General features: G+C 41.8%; 6 protein-coding genes across 7 annotated transcripts in view; 3 read left to right on the plus strand and 3 right to left on the minus strand.

The window, feature by feature from the left end:
* The first annotated feature begins 2673 nt into the window (after positions 1-2673).
* Positions 2674-5866, plus strand: LOC108043477 (KH domain-containing, RNA-binding, signal transduction-associated protein 2). Of its 2 annotated transcripts, none has more exons than XM_017122200.2 (4): positions 2674-3206; positions 3267-3885; positions 3943-4043; positions 4099-5866. In XM_017122200.2, exons 1-4 carry the CDS (start codon positions 2915-2917, stop codon positions 4341-4343), a joined length of 1257 nt encoding a protein of 418 aa, XP_016977689.1. In that variant the 5' UTR covers positions 2674-2914; the 3' UTR covers positions 4344-5866. The 2 variants fall into 2 exon arrangements, with proteins under 2 accessions (XP_016977689.1, XP_016977691.1); XM_017122202.2 differs by having other exon boundaries at positions 4102-5866.
* Positions 5867-5998: 132 nt separating this feature from the next.
* Positions 5999-7297, minus strand: LOC108043478 (28S ribosomal protein S29, mitochondrial). The gene has a single exon (XM_017122203.1). The coding sequence runs from the start codon at positions 7234-7236 to the stop codon at positions 6058-6060; it is 1179 nt and encodes a 392-aa protein (XP_016977692.1). The 5' UTR covers positions 7237-7297; the 3' UTR covers positions 5999-6057.
* Positions 7298-7820: 523 nt separating this feature from the next.
* On the minus strand, positions 7821-13159 carry LOC108043476 (integrin alpha-PS3-like). The gene is made up of 8 exons (XM_017122199.2): positions 13017-13159; positions 10414-11299; positions 10255-10357; positions 9592-10173; positions 9403-9532; positions 8807-9169; positions 8017-8746; positions 7821-7955 (listed from the first exon to the last, which is right to left on the minus strand). The coding sequence occupies exons 1-8, from the start codon at positions 13157-13159 to the stop codon at positions 7821-7823; spliced, it is 3072 nt and encodes a 1023-aa protein (XP_016977688.2).
* Positions 13160-15703: 2544 nt separating this feature from the next.
* On the plus strand, positions 15704-16125 carry LOC123037890. The gene is made up of 2 exons (XM_044460676.1): positions 15704-15867; positions 15909-16125. The coding sequence occupies exons 1-2, from the start codon at positions 15704-15706 to the stop codon at positions 16123-16125; spliced, it is 381 nt and encodes a 126-aa protein (XP_044316611.1).
* LOC108043183 (probable palmitoyltransferase ZDHHC24) lies at positions 15794-17071 on the minus strand. The gene is made up of 2 exons (XM_017121756.1): positions 16793-17071; positions 15794-16736 (listed from the first exon to the last, which is right to left on the minus strand). Exons 1-2 carry the CDS (start codon positions 17022-17024, stop codon positions 16126-16128), a joined length of 843 nt encoding a protein of 280 aa, XP_016977245.1. The 5' UTR covers positions 17025-17071; the 3' UTR covers positions 15794-16125.
* A 493-nt stretch (positions 17072-17564) lies between these two features.
* Positions 17565-19705, plus strand: part of LOC108043182 (pickpocket protein 28) — a 30323-nt gene continuing 28182 nt past the window's right edge. The window contains 6 exon segments of the mRNA XM_044456541.1: positions 17565-17756; positions 18013-18213; positions 18279-18560; positions 18617-18732; positions 18794-18882; positions 19018-19603. Of these exon segments, the coding sequence (XP_044312476.1) occupies positions 17605-17756; positions 18013-18213; positions 18279-18560; positions 18617-18732; positions 18794-18882; positions 19018-19603 (1426 nt within the window). The 5' untranslated portion in view covers positions 17565-17604.

A 19705-nucleotide genomic window follows, 5' to 3' on the forward strand; every position in this document is an offset into this window, starting at 1 on the left:
CATCATATGAATAATTTTGGAAAATATAATTTACAGAGTATTCTGCAAGGGTATATCAACTTCGGCTCCGCCCGAAGTTAGCTTTCCTTTCTTGTTTTTGATATGTTTCGACGAGAGAAAGGTATTTTTATTTGATTTTCTAACAAGCCGCCTGTCGAAATTCACCGATGTTGCGCGCTTATTATTGTGATGAATCGCCGTAATCGCAGTCCCCAGACTTAAATCCTATAGAGCACCTTTGGGGGATAATAAAGAAGAGGCTTGGTGGGTTTAAGTCCAAAACTAGGGAAGATTTGTGGAAGAAAGTGAATTCTGAGTGGTACTCCATTGAACCATCAATTTGTGCCAATTTGGTGGATTCAATGGGACACCGCTGAACCAAAGTCATTAAAAATAGCGGTGACACAACTATGTATTAAAGTTACCATCTAAACTAATAGGCTTTGAAACTACAAAACTGTTTTTCATTGAATTAACTCAGTCGTTTCTATTATTTTTTCCAGGCCTAAAAATTTAAAAAATTATTTTTTAGTTCATAACGTTTTTTGAAAATTATTGTTTTTGGTATATTTTATTTATTATTAAACTAAAAAAAAAAACAAGAAAGGAAAGCTAACTTCGGGCGGAGCCGAAGTTGATATACCCTTGCAGAATACTCTGTAAATTATATTCTCCAAAATTATTCATATGATGCATTCTTAATACTCATAAAAAATCCAAACTTCCTAACTTTAAAAACACCAAAGTTATGGCATTTCCAATCGTTCAGTTATATGGCAGCTATAGGATATAGTCGGCCGATACTTATGAAATTTGGTAGGTGGGTTTGATTGGCCAACAATAAAACCCATAGAAAATCACAGCTTCCTAACTTTACAAACATCAAAGTTATGGCATTTCCGATCAATCAGTTATATGGCAGCTATAGGATATAGTCGGCCGAACCTTATGAAATTTGGTATGTCGGATTGATTGGCCAAATATAAAACCCATAGAAAATTCCAACTTCCTAACTTTACAAACACCAAAGTTATGGCATTTCCGATCAATCAGTTATATGGCAGCTATAGGATATAGTCGGCCGATCCCGGCCGTTCCGACATATATACTGCGTGCAAAGGAAAGAAGGGTGTGTGCAAAGTTTCAACTCGATAGCTTTAAAACTGAGAGACTAGTTTGCGTAGAAACAGACAGACGGACAGACGGACAGACGGACATGGCTATATCAACTCAGGAGGTGATCCTGATCAAGAATATATATACTTTATAGGGTCGGAGATGTCTCCTTCACTGCGTTGCACACTTTTGACCAAAATTATAATACCCTCTGCAAGGGTATAAAAAATTGACTGAAGAAAAGTTTGAAAAATACGAAAAAAAATTGTCGTTTCTATTATTTTTTCCATGACTGTATATACTTTATAGGGTCGGAGAAGTCTCCTTCACTGTGTTGCACACTTTTGTCCAAAATTATAATAATGAGTACTTAAATAACATATTTCTGCTATAACTTTTAATTTTTCTCGCGTTGGATCTATGTACATATGTATGTACGTACACATATACAGTGGATCGCAGCTTATTTCGTGCAGTTACCTAAAAAAAGTTCAAGTCGTTATTCCAGCTAAACTAAGAAAGATAACAGAAAAATTTAACTGCAGTATTTTAAAAGGGAATATTAACTTGTTTATTAAATTAAAACAATTTCCTTAATCGTAAAAACAAAATACTTATTAAATAAAAACAAAATGTACAGGCTTTACGTGTTATTTGCAGACGAGTCAAAATGTAACCTTTTTGGTTTAATATGTTTGGCGGCGACCTAATAGAGACTCCCTAAGCTCTTGAATTTGAAGCACATGCTTTAATTATACCTCTGTAAAATTGATATTTTTGCAGAATGTGTATACAGTTTTGGTAATTTCGCAATACTTGCAAGTTTTTCAATTATTTTTTCTTATCTGCTTTAAATTATTTTTTTATTGATATACATTTATTTTACTGCCATTCTACATAACTCTGTTCATCCGTATGAACTTTGAGCTCTCAGAAATTATAAGAGCTAGAGATTTAAAATTGTACATGCAGATTCTGATTACACATTTTTTTCAAAAGATTGCTATTTGAATACAATTCGTAATTCGAAATTCAATTCAGACAAGTTGAGTATGGTTGGTCAATATCTATTGACACTCCAACAACTTTCTACATCGAACCACTATTTTAGAAGTTATTAGTGATTAAGTGTGAATTACGTCATCATTTTCTTATTTGAACAACAAAAGAAGTAAACTTCGGTAAGCCGAAGGTGATCCTGATCAAGAATATATATACTCTGCAAGGGTATAGAAATAGGCTCTACCCGAGCCTTCGCCCTAACCTTATTATTTAAATAATATAAAGAAAAAGTAAAAATCAACAATATTTTTCAAAATATATACATTATAATGAAACCCTTAAAGAAATGCAATGTATTATAGCACAGATTACACTGATGTCGTTGAAAATACAAAATTAGGGAAAACTACGAATTATGGCTTGAAATAGCTGGGCCCGCATCACTTCGGCATCTCTGGTCAAACCTATCGACTTTAAAATCATCAGCTTACACTTCCGATAACACCAATTTGCGCTTAACAGCACCACCGATTGCCGCCGAACAGCACGCTGCTGAAGCACGAGAGCCAGCCCAAGAGACCGGAGTTGCCGGACCGCGCCGCTAACATAGTAAATGTCCGAATAAAATACACACTTGGAAAAAGAGAGAAAAATTAGGGCCACTGGGAAGGCTGAGTGTGCACACTTGGCAAGCAAATCGAAACGACAGCAAAAGCGATCGCTCACAATCCGCGCACGGAAAACTAGAGACTCGGCAATTTTGCAGGACGATAGAGCGATCCCGAAGGCAGGGCAAATGGCGGAGAACGGACTGCGTGTGCCAGGGCCATCCGCTTCCTCGGTGGCTTCCACGGCTGCCGGAGCAGGAGGCGGGCCAGTATCCGGATCCGGGTCAGGAGCCGGAGTGGTGGCCACCGGCAGTAGTGGGGGAACGAGCAACGGGGAGCACGAGAACGAACACAACGCCAATGCGGACAGCGAGAAGGCCCAACCGGCGCCAGCGGTCCAGAAGTACATGCAGGAGCTCATGACGGAGCGGTCGCGCATGGAGAACCACTTCCCCCTGGCGGTGAAGCTGATCGACGAAGGTAATTGATTTGTCCGGGTCACTTCATGGTAATTAGCACATTTCCCTCTTCGGCTTGCAGCTCTGGAGCGTGTGCAGCTGAACGGACGCATCCCAACGAGAGACCAGTATGCCGACGTCTACCAGCAGCGCACCATAAAGTTGTCCCAGAAGGTGCATGTGCCTATCAAGGACAAGAAGTTCAACTATGTGGGCAAATTGCTCGGCCCCAAGGGCAACTCGCTGCGCCGCCTGCAGGAGGAGACGCAGTGCAAGATCGTCATACTAGGCCGATTTTCGATGAAGGACCGCGCCCGCGAGGAGGAACTGCGCAACTCTGCGGACGCCAAGTACGCCCACCTGAATCTTCCGCTGCATGTCGAGGTCTCCACCATTGCTCCGCCCGCCGAGGCGTACGCTCGCGTGGCCTACGCCCTGGCCGAAATCCGGCGCTATCTCACGCCGGACAAGCATGACGATATTCGCCAGGAGCAGTACCGCGAACTCATGGAGGACCCGGAAGCGGCCAAGAAGCTTACGCTTCGTCAGCTGCAGCAGCAATCGAATGCAGCGGCCAGTGGTGGCGGCGGAGGAGGGGGTGGTGGAGGCGGCGGTGGTGGTGGAGGAAACGGAAATGGCGGAGCAGCTGGATCTGGCAGCAATAACGGCAATGGTAACCAGCGCTCTGGCGGCAACTACAGGTGGGTCGCAATCGGATGTCCTCTATCAGACAAGCTAAATATCCATTTCCTCGACAGACAAAAGTTTCAGCAACAATCACACTATCGCCACAACGAGGAGACTGTCTACTTTCGCTCACACAACAATGCGTACCACCAGCCAAAACCCTATGTGCCAGGTGAGTCTGGATGCTCTTGTTCGATTCTTCCTAGATGCTATTTTCGTTTTTACAGCAGCCCAGCGAGGCAATGCCATGCACACCACCTTGCCACCACAGGCGATTGTGCGAGCCTCACCGCCCGGAATGGTCGTCAGTGCAGCCAGCTTCAATGGTCGGAATGCCGGGCTGGGTAATGCCGGCGGTGGCGGGATCATGGCCAATAGCATCGTGGCCACCACTGGCGGTGGCATCGGCGGCGCTGTGCCACCCAATATGCGCTACCGTCCCGCTGCCCCCTATCAGTTTGTCAAGAAATAATACAGATGGGAGGATGCACCGCCCGCTGCCGTTCGCTGTTTGTTCAACTATTCCTCACCATCATTAATGCCTCATCCGGAAGTATTCACGCCCATCCGCCATGCCCATTCAAACACCCAAACCCACACACTGCTCCAAAGGTAGATGTAGTAACTATGAGAACATTGGAAACTTGTCATGCATTGATTTCACCAAGATTTCGGCAGGGTGAAAACCAAAACGAAACGAATGAGTAAATGTATGTTTAAGAAAACTAGCCTAAGTAGTCGAATGCTCCGAGGAACAGACGAACACCTCAACATGAACAACACCACCCAACCAAAACCAATCAACCGACCAGACAAACACCCACCACCCACAGCCACGCAAGCACTCCTCGAAGATTGTGTTTAAAGGATCACGAGGGTCTGCGATCTGGGACTTTGGAATCCGTGTGAATTCCCTGCGAGCATTTGGAAAAGAGAGATCGAAAAAGGAGAGAGAGGAGGAATATAACGCCTCGATTTTGGATCGGGCCAAACCGAATGGATGTATTCAGGGATGATCCCATTCGAGCCAGATGTCCTTGTTTTGTTTTTCGTATATTATCATTTTTATTTTACCACTGACGCATGCAAAGATTTCATCAATATCTAATTTATATCAATGAATATATATATCTCTTTTATGTTTACACTTATACGTATCCTCCCCGCAGTCGCTTAATCCATTTGCTTTTCCAACTCTGCGTTTAAGTTTATTTTATTTTTTGTTTTAATGCATTTTGTATTATGTTTACATTTAGAAGAGGAGGCTTTTTATTTTTATTTGTTACGTCGCCAGGACAGAAAAACGAACTGCAAAAGATCATGAATAATATATAACAAGTACATATATACAAGCGATATGATTTATAACACATAGTGCATATGCAACACCACACGATCACACGCGCGTACGTATATTCAAAGCATCAGCATATTTACGTAAAACCTTAAAGTTTAAACCAAATGAACATTAGAAACGAAAACGAGAATCTATCACATAGATCGGCGCAGAAGCCCCGACTTCGCCTACGATAATGCAACGGACATAGCAAACACATCCGATCAGAGAAGAATAAGCAAACACATACAAACATACATAATTGTTATTGTTGTTAAAAGCAACTAAAATTGTAATAGAAATTATGCAAATATACATACGAATATGACGACAAATGTTAATTGCAGCCTAGTTATTATTTTGTTTATCCACACCCACACCGGAACGAAACCTAAGATATAGTCGTATAAATAGAGAGAGAGTGCTGCCTGCATATCCGTATGGACATTGGCTAAACTTTTTTGACAATGCTTTTGAAGCCACAAAGCACACGAAAATTAAGACCGATCCGATTCTGTTTTGATTTCGAACATTGAAAACTGCATGTAAACCCCATTAACATATACATATGTGAAAGTACGAAACTATATATTTTACAGTGCATTATTATGTATTGCTGATTATCGTTAAATAAATTTCCAATTTGAATTCGCCATGTTTTCCACGTGCGCAATGAAAAAAAGTTAGAACTGGGGAGATTTTCAAGAAATTGGGTTTAAACTGTTTCAAAACCTATTATTACCATAGCATGAATATTTATCATATTTCGTTTGCAAGAAAGCCATCACCAGTTCTGTGTTTAACATTTGAATTAACTTTATTGGCCTACAAATACAGGATATCCCACACTCTACAAGGCCCTCACCAACTGCATCAACGAGTAGGGGTTCTTGTTGCTCATGAATTTCAGCTGTTCCTCAAATCCCTGCGGCGTCTTGTTGATCCAGTGGCGGTCGAGATAGTAGTTGATGTAGCTGTGGAACTCCTTGTCCGTGTAATTCTCCACGAGGACGGGCACGAAGGGATCCAGGTGCTCGAAGCCCTCCTGACCAAGCAGATAGCGCGGCATGTGGGAGTCCATATGGCCTTCGGTCATGGCGATCTTGTCCACGGACAGAATGCACACGCCATTCGTCCAGTCGTAGTTGGTGATGTCGAGGAAGGGCTGGGTGAGCGTGATCCGATCCGGAGTCACAAGCTGCTTGTTATCAGAGAAAATGCGGGTCACCGGGTGGAAGAAGGCGTTGAAGCCATCGATGGCCACCATCACCTTGCACTGGCCAGCGGTGGAGAGCTGTTTGAGTTCAGCAATGAGCGCCGCCGTGGTCTCCGAGGCGTACTTGATGCGTGCTATCCCGTGCTCCACCAGCTCGATGAGCGAGGAGCCAGCCGGCGTGCTCTCGCGCTTGCTCCACACGTACTCCTTGCTCGTTTTCAGCTGCAGCCGCTGGAGCAACTGGCTGTTCTGGGCCTTGAAGTGCACCAGCCAGGCTGCAGCGTCGAAGGGCAGATCAATCATACCCTCCTGGCCGGCAGCATTAGAAGCCTCCTTGGGCCGCTTCATCCAGTTGGGCGCCCAGGGCACGTGGACCAGCAGGAAGTCGTTGAGGGCCCCGTAGTGCAGCACATGGGCCATTGACAGGGTTTTTCCGGTGCCATTCTCTCCGTACAGCACATACCGTACCACCGGCTTGGTCAGGTCGGTGGCCTTAATGTACTGCAGCAGTTCCAGGGCAGGATTCCGTACCATCAGACAGGCCTCCGTGAAGGTCTTGATCTGCTGCTCGTACTGCTTGGGCAGGCCGCCGCCGGCAAAGATCTGCTTCTTCTGCTCCGCGGGAATGGTGTAGAACTTGGCCACCTGCAGCGCTGAGTGCTCGCCGGGATTGGTGACCGCCGTTCGGAACTCATTAATGACCGCTCCCTCCTCCGGAGCTGCTGCGGCGTTCGTGGACATCTGCTGGACATGGCGCTGCAGCTGGGCGGAGACGCGCGACAAGTTGCCAAAGCGATTTCGAATCATTTTCATTAAGAAATCCTCGAAAACTTGTTAAATAAGACCTGGAAACCTGCGATCTGACTATCGACACTTGGCGGCTATCGATAACAAACCAGGGCTGGCGCAACTAAAAACTTTAAAGTTGAAAACTTTGCTACTGCTAATACCAAAAAATAATGTCAACACTTTAAAATAAAGAGGAAACATCTTGGGTCTCGCTGTCAAAACTAAATTACGTTTTCAGTTATACGTTACCACTTTAATATACTCTTAAAAAGTTTTTAAATTTTCGTATAGAGTTAACTATTTTAATATATTATTTTATGTAGTTTTTTTTAAAGTAATAATAAATAATTTTATTTAAGAAAGATGTTTGAAAGAAAAGTTAGTAAATTGAGCAAAATCGCACAGTCTTAAAATAGTTAATTATAACCAAAATAAATGAATCATCTTTTAAAGCATGCATGAAAACATAAAATAAAAAGCTATTATGCGAAAATGTAACCGTTTTTAAAATCAACACTACGTATAAAGCTGGACAACTAACTAACTTAAACCCTTAAAAAAGTTATAAGTAAAACTCAAGTAGAGCTTCCAATGATTCATCGATGTGTTTAGGTACTATATCTTTTGGACAGAGTATCGCTGTTGAGACTATCCGAATCCTGGTCGACGGGAACCTCCTGCCTATAACTTTGTCGAACTAACCTCTTCAGCTCGTCCCTCTTGGTGCGCTTAAAGAATCCGAGCTAAAAAGGTAGACAGTATTAATGAAAAAGAAAATCCTTCTCTGATGTCTCGCATACGAACCCTGTAAAGAGCATAGGTTAAAGCAGAAAGGAGCAGGAGACCACCGATGCAGGACAAAATTATTTTCCAGATGGGAAGTTCATCCTTAAGATGCTTGAATATCACATTGGGTTCGATCTTTCGATTAATCACAAACGTACTGGATGCGGGATCGCCCTTTTTAAGCAGCTCTAGATGGGTTCGGAAGACAAAGTATTCCCAAGGACCCGACACTTCACTTAGATCCACGTAGAAGCTTATGTTCACATTAATAGGCTTATCAGGCCTCAATCGGATGTTCATCTCGGCTTGGACGCAGATCGTCATGTTGCTATCCTGGCAGTTGAAAACAATGGTGCGATTCACAGGCAGATCGTGGGTCTTTACATTCAAAATGCTATCTATTTGTTCTTGGTTGGCAGGCAATCCATTGAGATCCCTTCGCTTTCGAGTCGTGGTCTGGTCGTGGTCCTGTCCGCTCTGGATAGAGCTCTCCATGGGAATCCCATTCTGGTCATAGAGCCGAATGGGCCACTGACGCGAATCGTAGGTGGCCTTAATATTCAAGCTGCTTACATTAATTAAGGGTGTAATTGCTATGGGGTCAGTCGACCTATAGGCTATGGGAATATAAAAGGACAGAGTTATCTGTTCGATAATACTGGGACCGCGACTCTTGATCTCGTAATGGTTCATGACTTCCGCGGAGTAAGGGTAATGGTTGAAAACAATTTGATCGTTTGTCTGAACGCTAAAAAGTATTGACAATAGTAAGATTTCAGTCATTTCTACTATTTATATTAAATCTTACCCGCTGGCATCAATCTCGGTGAATTCCTTTAGGCTGATCACGTTGGTCTGCTTGTTGTCTGTGGTATTCTTCTCGTTTCCGGCACTGAACACTTCTGCAAGGATGGTCAGTGACTCTCCGCTGAGCTGGCTCCCATCGAAGCTGATGGTGAGGGAGTCGCTGTCACCTTTGGCCAGCGGTCGTCCGCCGTTCAGGTCGCACACCATGACTGCTTCGGCGACCTTGCAGTTTCCAGGAATCTGAGCGAAAGCCAAGTGGAAAGTGCTGGTCACGTTGAATTGGGGGAGGTAGGCGGTCTCCCCTTTGTTGGTTATGTCATAACTCAGATGTAGGATTTCGGCACTGCCCAAAATATAAGTGGAGCTACAACAATTGAAATTGGACGTCATCAATTATAATTCTAACAAATAATTAATAATATCTACTATCAAAATAAGGCTAATTGAAGAAAATAAATGGTGATTTCTTTTTAAAAATAGAAAATAAGACATTGAATCAATAAATATTTTTTCTTAAATCTAGATATATTATCTTGGACAAAGATATATTTTTTTAAAAACCTCCTTCTCAAGAAATATTATATTACTGATACATACCTCACATTTTTGCTGCTCATCTGCAGATCAGCGACACAAACATCGGAGGCACAGTCCATGCTGATGATGATCCTCTCCGTGGAAACCTTCGCGTCCGTCGGATCAACGATCGCACAGGTTTCACAAAACTCTATCGAAGGTGACCTCATTATTAACTTATTTGTTAGAAACCTAAACTTTGAAGCTTACCCCTGGAGTCAGGAATCTTCTTGGACAGTTCGTATTGCATCTCTAGATCGATGGCAGCAAAAATTTTCCCGCTGTAGCGAACTTGAATATCAAAGTCACGGCATTTCTCGGCAGGACCCGCTATCGCCTTGAAGTTTATCTGGTTGCTCTGCGTGTGGGCCAACTTAACCCACTGCAACTGCTTGTTGACTGCTATCCGGATGTCCAGTTCCTGCTGCTGCACATCCTTATTCTTTGACGTGGTACTCAGTCTGTAGCAGGCGGTGATCTTCACCTTTTCCTGCTCCTGTTTTATTTCCCGCGATTCCGTCTTAATTGTTGCATATATTTTTACGACGGGATAGGCGCGATATAGGTATAGGGCCTCCGCATTGGGGGCTCCTATGGCGAAGTCGTTGAATCCGTTCCCATCAATGTCCGATCCGCGGGACAGGCCGTGACCGAACATGTGTGCTCCGTACTCTGAAGGTTGTAGGGCAGGAGCATCCAGTCGCTGACTCGGCTGTCCCCGCAATCCATGTTCGCTGCCAAGGTAGATGAACACCGATCCGTTTGCGGCAAAGGGAGCTCCAACGGCCACGTCTAAAAGAGAAGAAGAATGTTCATATAATAATAATATGTATTAGTTTCCCGGTGATGAATGAATAATAGTAAATAACCCACCGTTGTATCCGTCCTGATTGATATCACCCAGACGCGTAAGTGTAGTTCCGAAACGGCCCTTGCTGCCCAGTGGTGACCGCACAATTGTATGTTCAAAGTGGAGCTGCAAAGATATGGCGGCATTTTTAATTGAGCCCTGATTTGTTTCTTATTACTCACTGAACCCTTGTTGATAAAAACATAAATGGCACCAGTGTCGTAGGAATTTTTAAGCGCGTGAAGCGGCGCTGAGATTATGATGTCCGTTTTTCCGTCTCCATTGAGATCTTCCGCCAGAATGGAGTAGCCGAAATACTCGCCCAACTGCTCACCCCGCAACCAAAGCAACTTTCGGATTGACCTTCCTTGAAAATCAAATATATAGACCTCGCCGGAAAGGGAATTGGCTTTGGGTGCCGAGGTCAGGTAGAGAAGGGTGGATGGAGAGTCGCTGTTAAAGTATCCGGAGCTCAAGGCGTAGCCAAAGTAATTGTTAAAGGCCTGACGCGACGGCTCAAAGATCTGGTCGTCATAGTGTGCAGGTCCGTCCTGGCGGCAGCGGACTACTGATCCCTTCCAATTCCGTATGCCTGGGGCTCCGAACAGGAACTGGGAGTTATTGCCATCATTCGCTACATGGGCACTATGTCCCAATTGGCCCATGTAGTAGATGACGATATTGTTTTTCACCTGCTCGGTTTTCGAGCGGAATGGAGAAATGCGAGAGACGTTCACTGGATTTGCGGTCACTGTGTTCTGTATCCAGTAGCAGACTCCGTGCATGAGGTAGTTTAAAGGAGTGGGTGTGTAAAACCGGGGGGCACACACGATGAGCTTATCCTTATCGCCGGTGCCACCGTCCATCGATCCGCCCAGCCACTGGAAATCCTTGCGGTCCGAGTCCCAGGTTAGTCCTTTGTCAGGCGCATTAACATCACCTAGGGGATCCAGGACATACGGGCTGCAGGATCCGCTAGACAGGGAGCATCTGTAAATCGCTCCAGTCTCGTTGATGGTCTTCTGCGAGTCCAATGTGGATTGAGCCCGAGGAGCTCCTACGATGATGCTACGATTACAGATAAAGCGCACAAAAAGGTCTTTTAGTAATGTCCTATGTTTATCTAGTCTATTTTTTTTTTGGGATACTCGTTAATGTTTCCTTAATTTTTCATGTTTAGTTATAACTCTTTATTCACGACTTTTTCACGGCGCCTTAACATTTATGCTGAAAAAACAACAACTGAGTGTGGCTGAGAAAGTCAAATTTATTGCATTGGCTGATCAGAACGTTTCTTTCCATAAAATAGCCGAACAACAAAATTCATATTGATCGCACGGGGCTTCTTTTTTTGGTAAAAACTCTGTGAGAATCGAAAGGTGGAAGGGAGCTTAGGGTACGACATAAAATAAACATGAGTCTAAGGGAAGTTAATTTAATCATCAGAACGAACATAAAAGTGTTTTTGCGGTTGTTGGCTATATTATTGAAAACAAGAAAGGAAAGCTAACTTCGGGCGGAGCCGAAGTTGAAATACCCTTGCAGAATATTCTGTAAATTATATTCTCCAAAATTATTCATATGATGTATTCTTAATACTCATAAAAAGTCCCAACTTCCTAACTTTAAAAACACCAAAGTTATGGCATTTCCAATCGTTCAGTTATATGGCAGCTATAGGATATAGTCGGCCGATCCTTATGAAATTTGGTAGGTCGGATTGATTGGCCAAATATAAAATCCATAAAAAAATCCAACTTCCTAACCTAACAAACACCAAAGTTATGGCATTTCCGATCAATCAGTTATATGGCAGCTATAGGATATAGTCGTCCGATCCTTATGAAATTTGGTAGGTCGGATTGATTGGCCAAATATAAAATCCATAAAAAAATCCAACTTCCTAACTTTACAAACACCAATGTTATGGCATTTCCGATCGTTCAGTTATATGGCAGCTATAGGATATAGTCGGCCGATCCCGGCCGTTCCGACTTATATACTGCGTGCAACGGAAAGAAGGGTGTGTGCAAAGTTTCAATTCGATATCTTTAAAACTGAGAGACTAGTTCGCGTAGAAACAGACAGACGGACAGACGGACATGGCTATATCAACTCAGGAGGTGATCCTGATCAAGAATATATATACTTTATAGGGTCGGAGATGTCTCCTTCACTGCGTTGCACACTTTTGACCAAAATTATAATACCCTCTGCAAGGGTATAAAAATAGTAATAAATGAGATTAATATTATAAAATATAAAACTGAATCACCTTTTGCGACTAAGGGTTATGGTAAATAAATGACGCTGTGCCTGGCATTAGTCAATGTTGATTATTTTCTAACGAACGATTGACCTCAAATCGATAGAGAATTTATTATTTATTTTTTATAGCCCCGAAACGAAAAAATATTTAAAGTCTTGTTGGTACATCGGTCTTTCTGCTACATAAATCTATAAACTTCAATACAGTTTGGGTTTGGTTTTTGAACATAAATACTGTTTTAATCTTTTCGGTACAAAAAAAGGAATTTATTGAAAAATATTAAATTAACAGTTTCTGAGTTTATTTGTCGCAAACTGTATACACTGACAAAACAGTCACCGGTGAACAGGACACTACTAGAAAGAAACCTACGATTTATAAATATTCATTTTATTTTCCAATTTTGATTTCGAAATAAAAATTAGAATGTGCCTTAATCATTTGAATATCTTTGATTGGTAAACATTCACTGCATCAAATTTTACAATAATCACAGCTCGAAACTAATAACCTCACCTGTTGGGACGGATGACGAGCGAGTAGCCAAAGTAGGAGCTTCGCGTCTGCTTCAAGTGGGTTTTTGGAAGCTTAGGGAAATTTATCACCAGGTTCGGATGCGGAGAAAAATTAAAAGCTTCACTTTGGTATTTTAACGTCATATAAACTAGTAAAAGGAGGCGACACATGTTTGAATTATCTTTTTAAGACGCGCGCTTGACTTTGACGTCTTTAACCCACAACAAGTCGTAGGGAAATGAAATGAGATGTTGAGCCCTTGTACATATTTTAAAAATGCTGACGCATTTATTGTATGTTATGTTATCTTTTTTTTTAATACATGTATACTTATATATGTCGAATTTTGGATGTTATCTTTCAAAATATTCAAAAAAATATGTTCTTTTTCACAATGTACATATAGACACATTAAACGATAATCGTAACTCAGCTAACCAATTTAAAAAAAACCGCCGATATGCATTGCAAACATCACAAGCTGAGAGCGAGCTGCCCAATGCTTTCAGTTTTCTCGCTCTTAGAATTTTCATAAATCCCAAATCTCTAGCTCTTATAGATTCCAAGATCTTGACTTTCATTCGCATGGCTTAATCGACTCGGCTATTGATCCTGATTAAGAATATATATACTTTTTAGGGTCGGAAACGCTTCCTGCTACTTGTTACATACTTTTCAACAAATACAATATACCCTATACTGTAAGAGTAACGGGTACAATAATTAAAGACTTTGATAAGAGAACATGCTGCGTACATACTGCACATTAACGCAGTGGCGTATCAATGATTTTGTACGGGGGCTTAAAAGCAAAATTTTTGTTGCAATCCGTTTTATGTTAAACATCAAAATTTTACATATTTTGTGTTCAAGAACTTATATTGGAAAATAAATATCGGTCTTAAACAGTCTTAAGTAATACTTTTTGCAAATTATGATGAATTTGGTATTAATCAGGATTCCCAAATCCATATACTCTGAAATTTAAATATTAAATATACTTTAAAAATTATATATTTTTGGAGGTCGAGGCTTCTTGGAAATAGACTATTTAACCTTAACCAAAAGTAGAAATATAGCTTTCCCTCCAAAATACAAAAAAATTAAATCTAGAAACAAATCAGACCTTTATACTTGTCTTAACAAAAAACGAGGACGGAAGCTAACTTCGGGAAGCCGAAGTTTTAATACCCTTGCAGACTTTGCCAAAATTGCTAAAACTGAAAAAGAAGCGAAAGGAATAAGGTATACATAAGTAAACTAGATTTGCATTTTCATATCAATTGCTTTTATACTGCAAAAATGTCATATAAAAATAGAAAAAAAGGGATACTTTCGCAGCCTTTAACAATTTTTCCTACGAAAGCTATAAGAAATAGACGTATGATAGGCAAGCGCTTTTACCCTAATCAAGATATGCGTAAATAAATAAGACTTGGAAAAATTTATGTCAGTAGCTGCGCGAAATATTCTGATAATCATCAAATTTGGACCGATTTCACCCTATTGTTCCTATGGGAGCTGTAGGATATAAACGTCCGATCGTCACGCGCTTTTACCCTGATCAAGGTATGCATAAAAAAATACGATTTGGGAAGATTCATGGCAATTGGCTAAATACTGCGCGAAATATCATAAAAATCATTAAATTTTAATCAATTTTTCCCTATTGTTCCTATGGGAGCTATAAGATATAGACGTCCGATCGCCGCGCGCTTTTACCCTAATCAAGGTACGCATAAAAAAATAAGATTTGGAAAGATTTATGTCAATAGCTTTTACACTGCGCGAAATATCTTCTATTCTTGCAAGTTATATCCGATTGTTCCTATGGGAGCTATAGGATATAGACATTCGATCGGGGCGGTTTTCAAACTTGATCTGCGTACACTTGTTTTAGGACGACTGTGAAAGTTTCAGATCGCTAGCTTTTAAACTGAGCTCGCAAACGGTATTGAAACAGACGGACAGACGGACATGGCTATATCGACTCAGGAGGTGATCCTGATTAAGAATATATATACTTTATGGGGTCGGAAACGTCTCCTTCACTGCGTTACAAACTTCTGACCAAAATTATAATATCCTCTGCAAGGGTATAAATATATACAGGTATCCTCCTAATAAATGTTATTATGCAGTCGCTACTACATCCTGGCTGCAGCCCTGTAAATTTGGATTCTGATCCATTTCCATGGTGACTAGAAAGGAGATCAACCGGCTGATACGCAAGAACCTTGGTTTACCGGTAACTGACTATACGCATGTGAAGTCCTCAGTGCTAATGCTTTGGTCGATCGTCTAAAGACCTAGCAAGTTGAAGACCAACACGGGAATGGAGCTGTAGGGACATTGGAATGGTACCAATCGCCTTCCTCATTATCCGCTTGGCGTTGGTCGAGACGTGAACCCGAGAAACTGAGATGGAGTACCAGGCCAGTCCAACTTGGTGCTCATCAGTATCTCGTCACTAGGCAAGATAACCAGCTACCATCAGGAGTTTCTCAACGATGAATTCGGCGATGGTCGGTCCATCAAAGAAGATTTTAATACATTAATTATAAGTATCAATTTCGTTATCGATCTATGTATGTATGTTTGTTTGCCTAGTCGTCAAATCAATTAGAGAAATAGGCATTTGCCCGCGCTGGTGTGGTTTCATGCAATGATTTGTTTAGTCTTCAGAAATGGCCAGTATGTGTGGACAGTGGCTGCTGACAATATTCCTGTCTGTGGAAGTTATGTGCTACTCCGTTCAATTTGGCATAATGCACTCCTTATCGGTTCCTATTTATGAAATTGAAATATATTCCAATAAATGTGGTGATAATGTAGATGTGGAGTACAAACACATAACATGTAATGCTAATTTACTAAAGTATTTACAAATATACAGGCTAACTCGGGTTTCCACATAAACCTGATTTTGGTCATCGATGAAAGTCATATTGAATGGAAAGGCCAGGCATCCATTCTCACTGGTGGAATCGGTTACAACTTTACCACCTTAAGATTAAAATATATGCAGCCAGATGTAGCAAAAGTCATAGTCCTTATCTACGGGCTTCCCAGGTTGGGGCTTCATGCACTTATTAATTCTAAGTCCTAATCAGTCTTTGTCTTTTATGTTCTTAGTGGCACTCCAGTGGTATCCGTCATCCGGCAGATCGCTGCGAATCAGTGGAGATAACCAGGCTATACGCATGCGGTCTCCAAACACACATCTTAGATTTTGGTAGACTCCTCTGTCGTACTTTTGCTTGCTCTCCTTTGTGCGGTCGGCGGAAACCCCGCCTCTCAAAACGATGGGCACATGGTAACCCAAGAGGAGGACTCCATAAGCCAGGGCTAAAACATTCAAGCTATAGAAGAGCAGATACATGTTGCTCCAGAAACTGCCCGTCACCAAGAGCAGCATGGGGCAGGTGAGCTTGAGCAGCGTTAGCCAGTTGCAGTAGATGTGTCCCTGGATGATCCACATGAATATGGAGTTGTAAACCAGGGCGTAAACTGATCCCACAAATAGGTAGAATATGAATCCCATGAAGAAGCGATGGTTTCTGAGTCCAATGCAGCAGCCCGTGTAGAGGCAGTGGTGATCCCGCTTTAGTACGCAAACCTTGCAGATCTTACAGTGCCAAGATCTGGGTGGGGCTAATCGCTGGCACTCGCCGCACTCCCGCCAATCCAAATGCTCCGCCGGCGGTTCCATCTTTTTCACTAGAGAAGGGTAATGCATTTAATGGATTCCACTTTAGATGTTTGCTATCACTTACCATCCACACTAGTATCGATCATCATGCAGGCAATCATATTTCCCTTGATATTAAACACCAGGAACATGGCCATCAAAAAGGTGAAGGTGTGAAAAAAGCCACCGGGTTCGTGGAAAGCGGGCAGCACCACCACAATCTCGAAGAGGAACACCACCGGCAAAAAGACTGCAATAATCAGAAAGCACAAGACATCCACCAGCCGGCGGGGCAGTGGATTGCTACGGATTCTCATGATCTGATCTCTGTGACCAAGGTAAACAAATGAGGTCCGATCGCCGAGATGCGAGAAAGAGAACTAAAACTAACTAAGTAACCGATTCGCTTTGTCATCACGTGCGGCAGAGCTTTCTTATATCAAGCTTTCGTGGGAAAAAGCTTGCAAGCACTGGCGAAAAGCTTACTAATTTAATTTTTGCGGCGAAAAGTTTGAACTGCACTCGATTATGTTGTTTTTTATGAGTTCAATTTAATTTGATAAAGTCTTAAGCTAACCAAGTTCAATATAATTTGATAAACTCTAAAGCTAACTAAGTTAAAGTTTGATATACTTTGCCAATGCATGTATTTTAGCAAGTCGGGCCACATGTCGTATGCTTGATGGCGTGTAACATGCTTTTATGTACATATAAATGCCAACGGCAAAGGCCACATTGAGAATTTAATTAACTTGAAAGGATTCCCTCAGTCACAAATCACAGTAATCAAGGTAAAGCCTTAATTACATGGGTATTTAATACGTGTGCTGACATCTGATTGATTGCAATATCAAGTATTTATGGTGGTGTCAAGGGTCATTAAGTATACAGTTAAAAATGGAACTCTCGGTGTCAGCCAGTCGGGAAAGGCAGGGATCCTCCGTATTTCTTTTCAACAGCTTTGTCAGGAGTCTGCGGAAATTCCTCAACGAGACAGGTCTGCATGGCCTCAAATTTGTGGGGGACCCGAATCTCAGCAGTTGGGAGAGGTAATAATCTATTATATTATTTTAATAATAAATAAGTAGTGACTACAACGAAGAGGGAATCCGCATATTATAAGGATATACCAAAATTAATTTTAATAACTTTTAAGATTGTAAGATTTTTAGAACTGAAAACTAATTACTACAAAGAAAAATGAATATTATAAGGATATACCAAAACTAATTTTAATAACTATTAAGACTGTAAGATTTTTAGAATTGAAAACTAATTTATCATGATTTTACCTACCCATTTCAGATCATTTTTCTTTGGCTCCTTTGTAACTGCTCTTATAATCACAGTACACCTTATATCGAATATCTATGTCAAGTGGGATAGCACTCCGGTGATAATTGGCATCAGCCCACATGCCACCTCCATTTTAAAGGTACCCTTCCCGGCTATAACCATATGCAATATGAACCAGGTGCAAAGGAGTCTGGTGGCCAATTACAGAGAGTACGTTCGTTATTCTAACGATTTAAACATCCATCCATCAATTTGAAATTAAATTCTTTTCTCAGGGGTTCCAACGAGAGCGCCCTTTTAAAGTTCTTGTGCGACTCCGGTAGCTGACAGTCTAATGAGCTTGATGAAGAGCCTACCGTTACAAATTTGGACAGGAACAACTTGACAATATCCGAATTCGTCTCAAATCACTCGCAGTCCTGTGAGAGAATGTTGCTCTTCTGTAAATTCAGTGCCATGGAGCGGAATTGTTCGCATCTGTTCCAGCAGATCCTGACGGACGAGGGACTGTGCTGCGTATTTAATTTGCAGTCGCTTGAAAATCTCTACAAGTCATAGTAAATATATATGGTCTTTAGCATTTTGATATATCCAATTGTTTTGGTGTTAACAGTTCAAATAGTGGTCGAAATGTGACGACTGCAGATGGTTTCGAAAGTGTCAAGTGGGATCCGGAGTCAGGTTATCCTGAAAAATTACCTCCAAAGTTTTATCCAGTCACATCAAGTGGTAAGCGATCTGTTTGTGAAGTAGAAAGTTAAGTTTAAAACTCCCTTAAAATTTATTTAAGGAACTGGAATTACTTTGGGATTCACTGCTGTACTAGATGCAGAAATAAGCGAATATTACTGCTCCTCGACTAATGGACCTGGTTTTAAGGCAAGTCTATTATAGCAATTAATATAAAAATGTAATAATAAACGTTCGAACCATTTTTGGTTTATAACATTAATTCAACCTAAGAAAAAACATTTTTTTTATGTCCAGCTGGTTTTAAAATCGTTTTGTTTTCAGGTTTTTTTTCACAATCCCGTTGAGATGCCCATGGTGAAGGAGGCTGGCCTGATCACAGCCATCGGCTACGAGACCAATTACCGCATCGAGATGATTCGAGCCGAGGCAGTTCCGGCCATTCGTTCGATATCCCGCGATGGAAGGCAGTGCCTGTTTAAGAACGAGAAGGAGTTGACCTTCTACAGGATCTACACGCGGCTCAACTGCGAGAACGAGTGCCTGGCCGCCTATCTGTATGAGACCTGTTCCTGCATCCCGTTCGAGTATCCGCGGATCTACAGCAACGCCACCACTTGCCGCATGCGGGACACCTTATGCGTGAGGCGGGCCCAAAGGACGGCCCTCCGGACGGGTTGGCTTAAGTGCCGCCAACAGTGCCTGCCCAGCTGCTTCGATCTGAGCTACTTGGCCAGTGGCTTCGCCTTCCCACTGGCCTCTAACAACTTCCAGCTGGCCAACGCGCTGGTGGAGAGCATGAACAAGTCCTATCTGAGCGAGAATATAGCCGTGATTAATGTGTATTTTCGGGAGTCTGTCTACTATGGAAACACCAAGAATGCCTATGTGGGATTGACCGAATTTCTATGTGAGTAAATCAGCTCTATTAAAAAATAAACGGAATAAGAAATAGTTTAAGTGTTTAAGACAAATTGGATAGCTCAAATCGTTAAAATTTAAACTAGATGTT

The sequence above is a fragment of the Drosophila rhopaloa genome, unplaced genomic scaffold (assembly GCF_018152115.1).
Source record: "Drosophila rhopaloa isolate 14029-0021.01 unplaced genomic scaffold, ASM1815211v1 contig_115, whole genome shotgun sequence".
NCBI lineage: Eukaryota > Metazoa > Arthropoda > Insecta > Diptera > Drosophilidae > Drosophila > Drosophila rhopaloa.

Excerpts from the sequence above, each read along its gene's own strand:
- LOC123037890 (XM_044460676.1), top strand. The coding sequence starts at position 15,704 with ATGGCCAGTATGTGTGGACAGTGGCTGCTGACAATATTCCTGTCTGTG. Across the intron at positions 15,868-15,908 it reads GTAGATGTGGAGTACAAACA|ACAGGCTAACTCGGGTTTCC; the intron begins CATAACATGTAA and ends ATTTACAAATAT.
- LOC108043477 (XM_017122200.2), top strand. The coding sequence starts at position 2,915 with ATGGCGGAGAACGGACTGCGTGTGCCAGGGCCATCCGCTTCCTCGGTG. Across the intron at positions 3,886-3,942 it reads CGCTCTGGCGGCAACTACAG|ACAAAAGTTTCAGCAACAAT; the intron begins GTGGGTCGCAAT and ends TTTCCTCGACAG. Across the intron at positions 4,044-4,098 it reads GCCAAAACCCTATGTGCCAG|CAGCCCAGCGAGGCAATGCC; the intron begins GTGAGTCTGGAT and ends TCGTTTTTACAG.
- LOC108043476 (XM_017122199.2), bottom strand. The coding sequence starts at position 13,159 with ATGACGTTAAAATACCAAAGTGAAGCTTTTAATTTTTCTCCGCATCCG. Across the intron at positions 10,358-10,413 it reads TTTTTATCAACAAGGGTTCA|CTCCACTTTGAACATACAAT; the intron begins GTGAGTAATAAG and ends ATATCTTTGCAG. Across the intron at positions 7,956-8,016 it reads TAACCTATGCTCTTTACAGG|CTCGGATTCTTTAAGCGCAC; the intron begins GTTCGTATGCGA and ends CTACCTTTTTAG.
- LOC108043478 (XM_017122203.1), bottom strand. The coding sequence starts at position 7,236 with ATGAAAATGATTCGAAATCGCTTTGGCAACTTGTCGCGCGTCTCCGCC.
- LOC108043183 (XM_017121756.1), bottom strand. The coding sequence starts at position 17,024 with ATGAGAATCCGTAGCAATCCACTGCCCCGCCGGCTGGTGGATGTCTTG. Across the intron at positions 16,737-16,792 it reads GATCGATACTAGTGTGGATG|TGAAAAAGATGGAACCGCCG; the intron begins GTAAGTGATAGC and ends ACCCTTCTCTAG.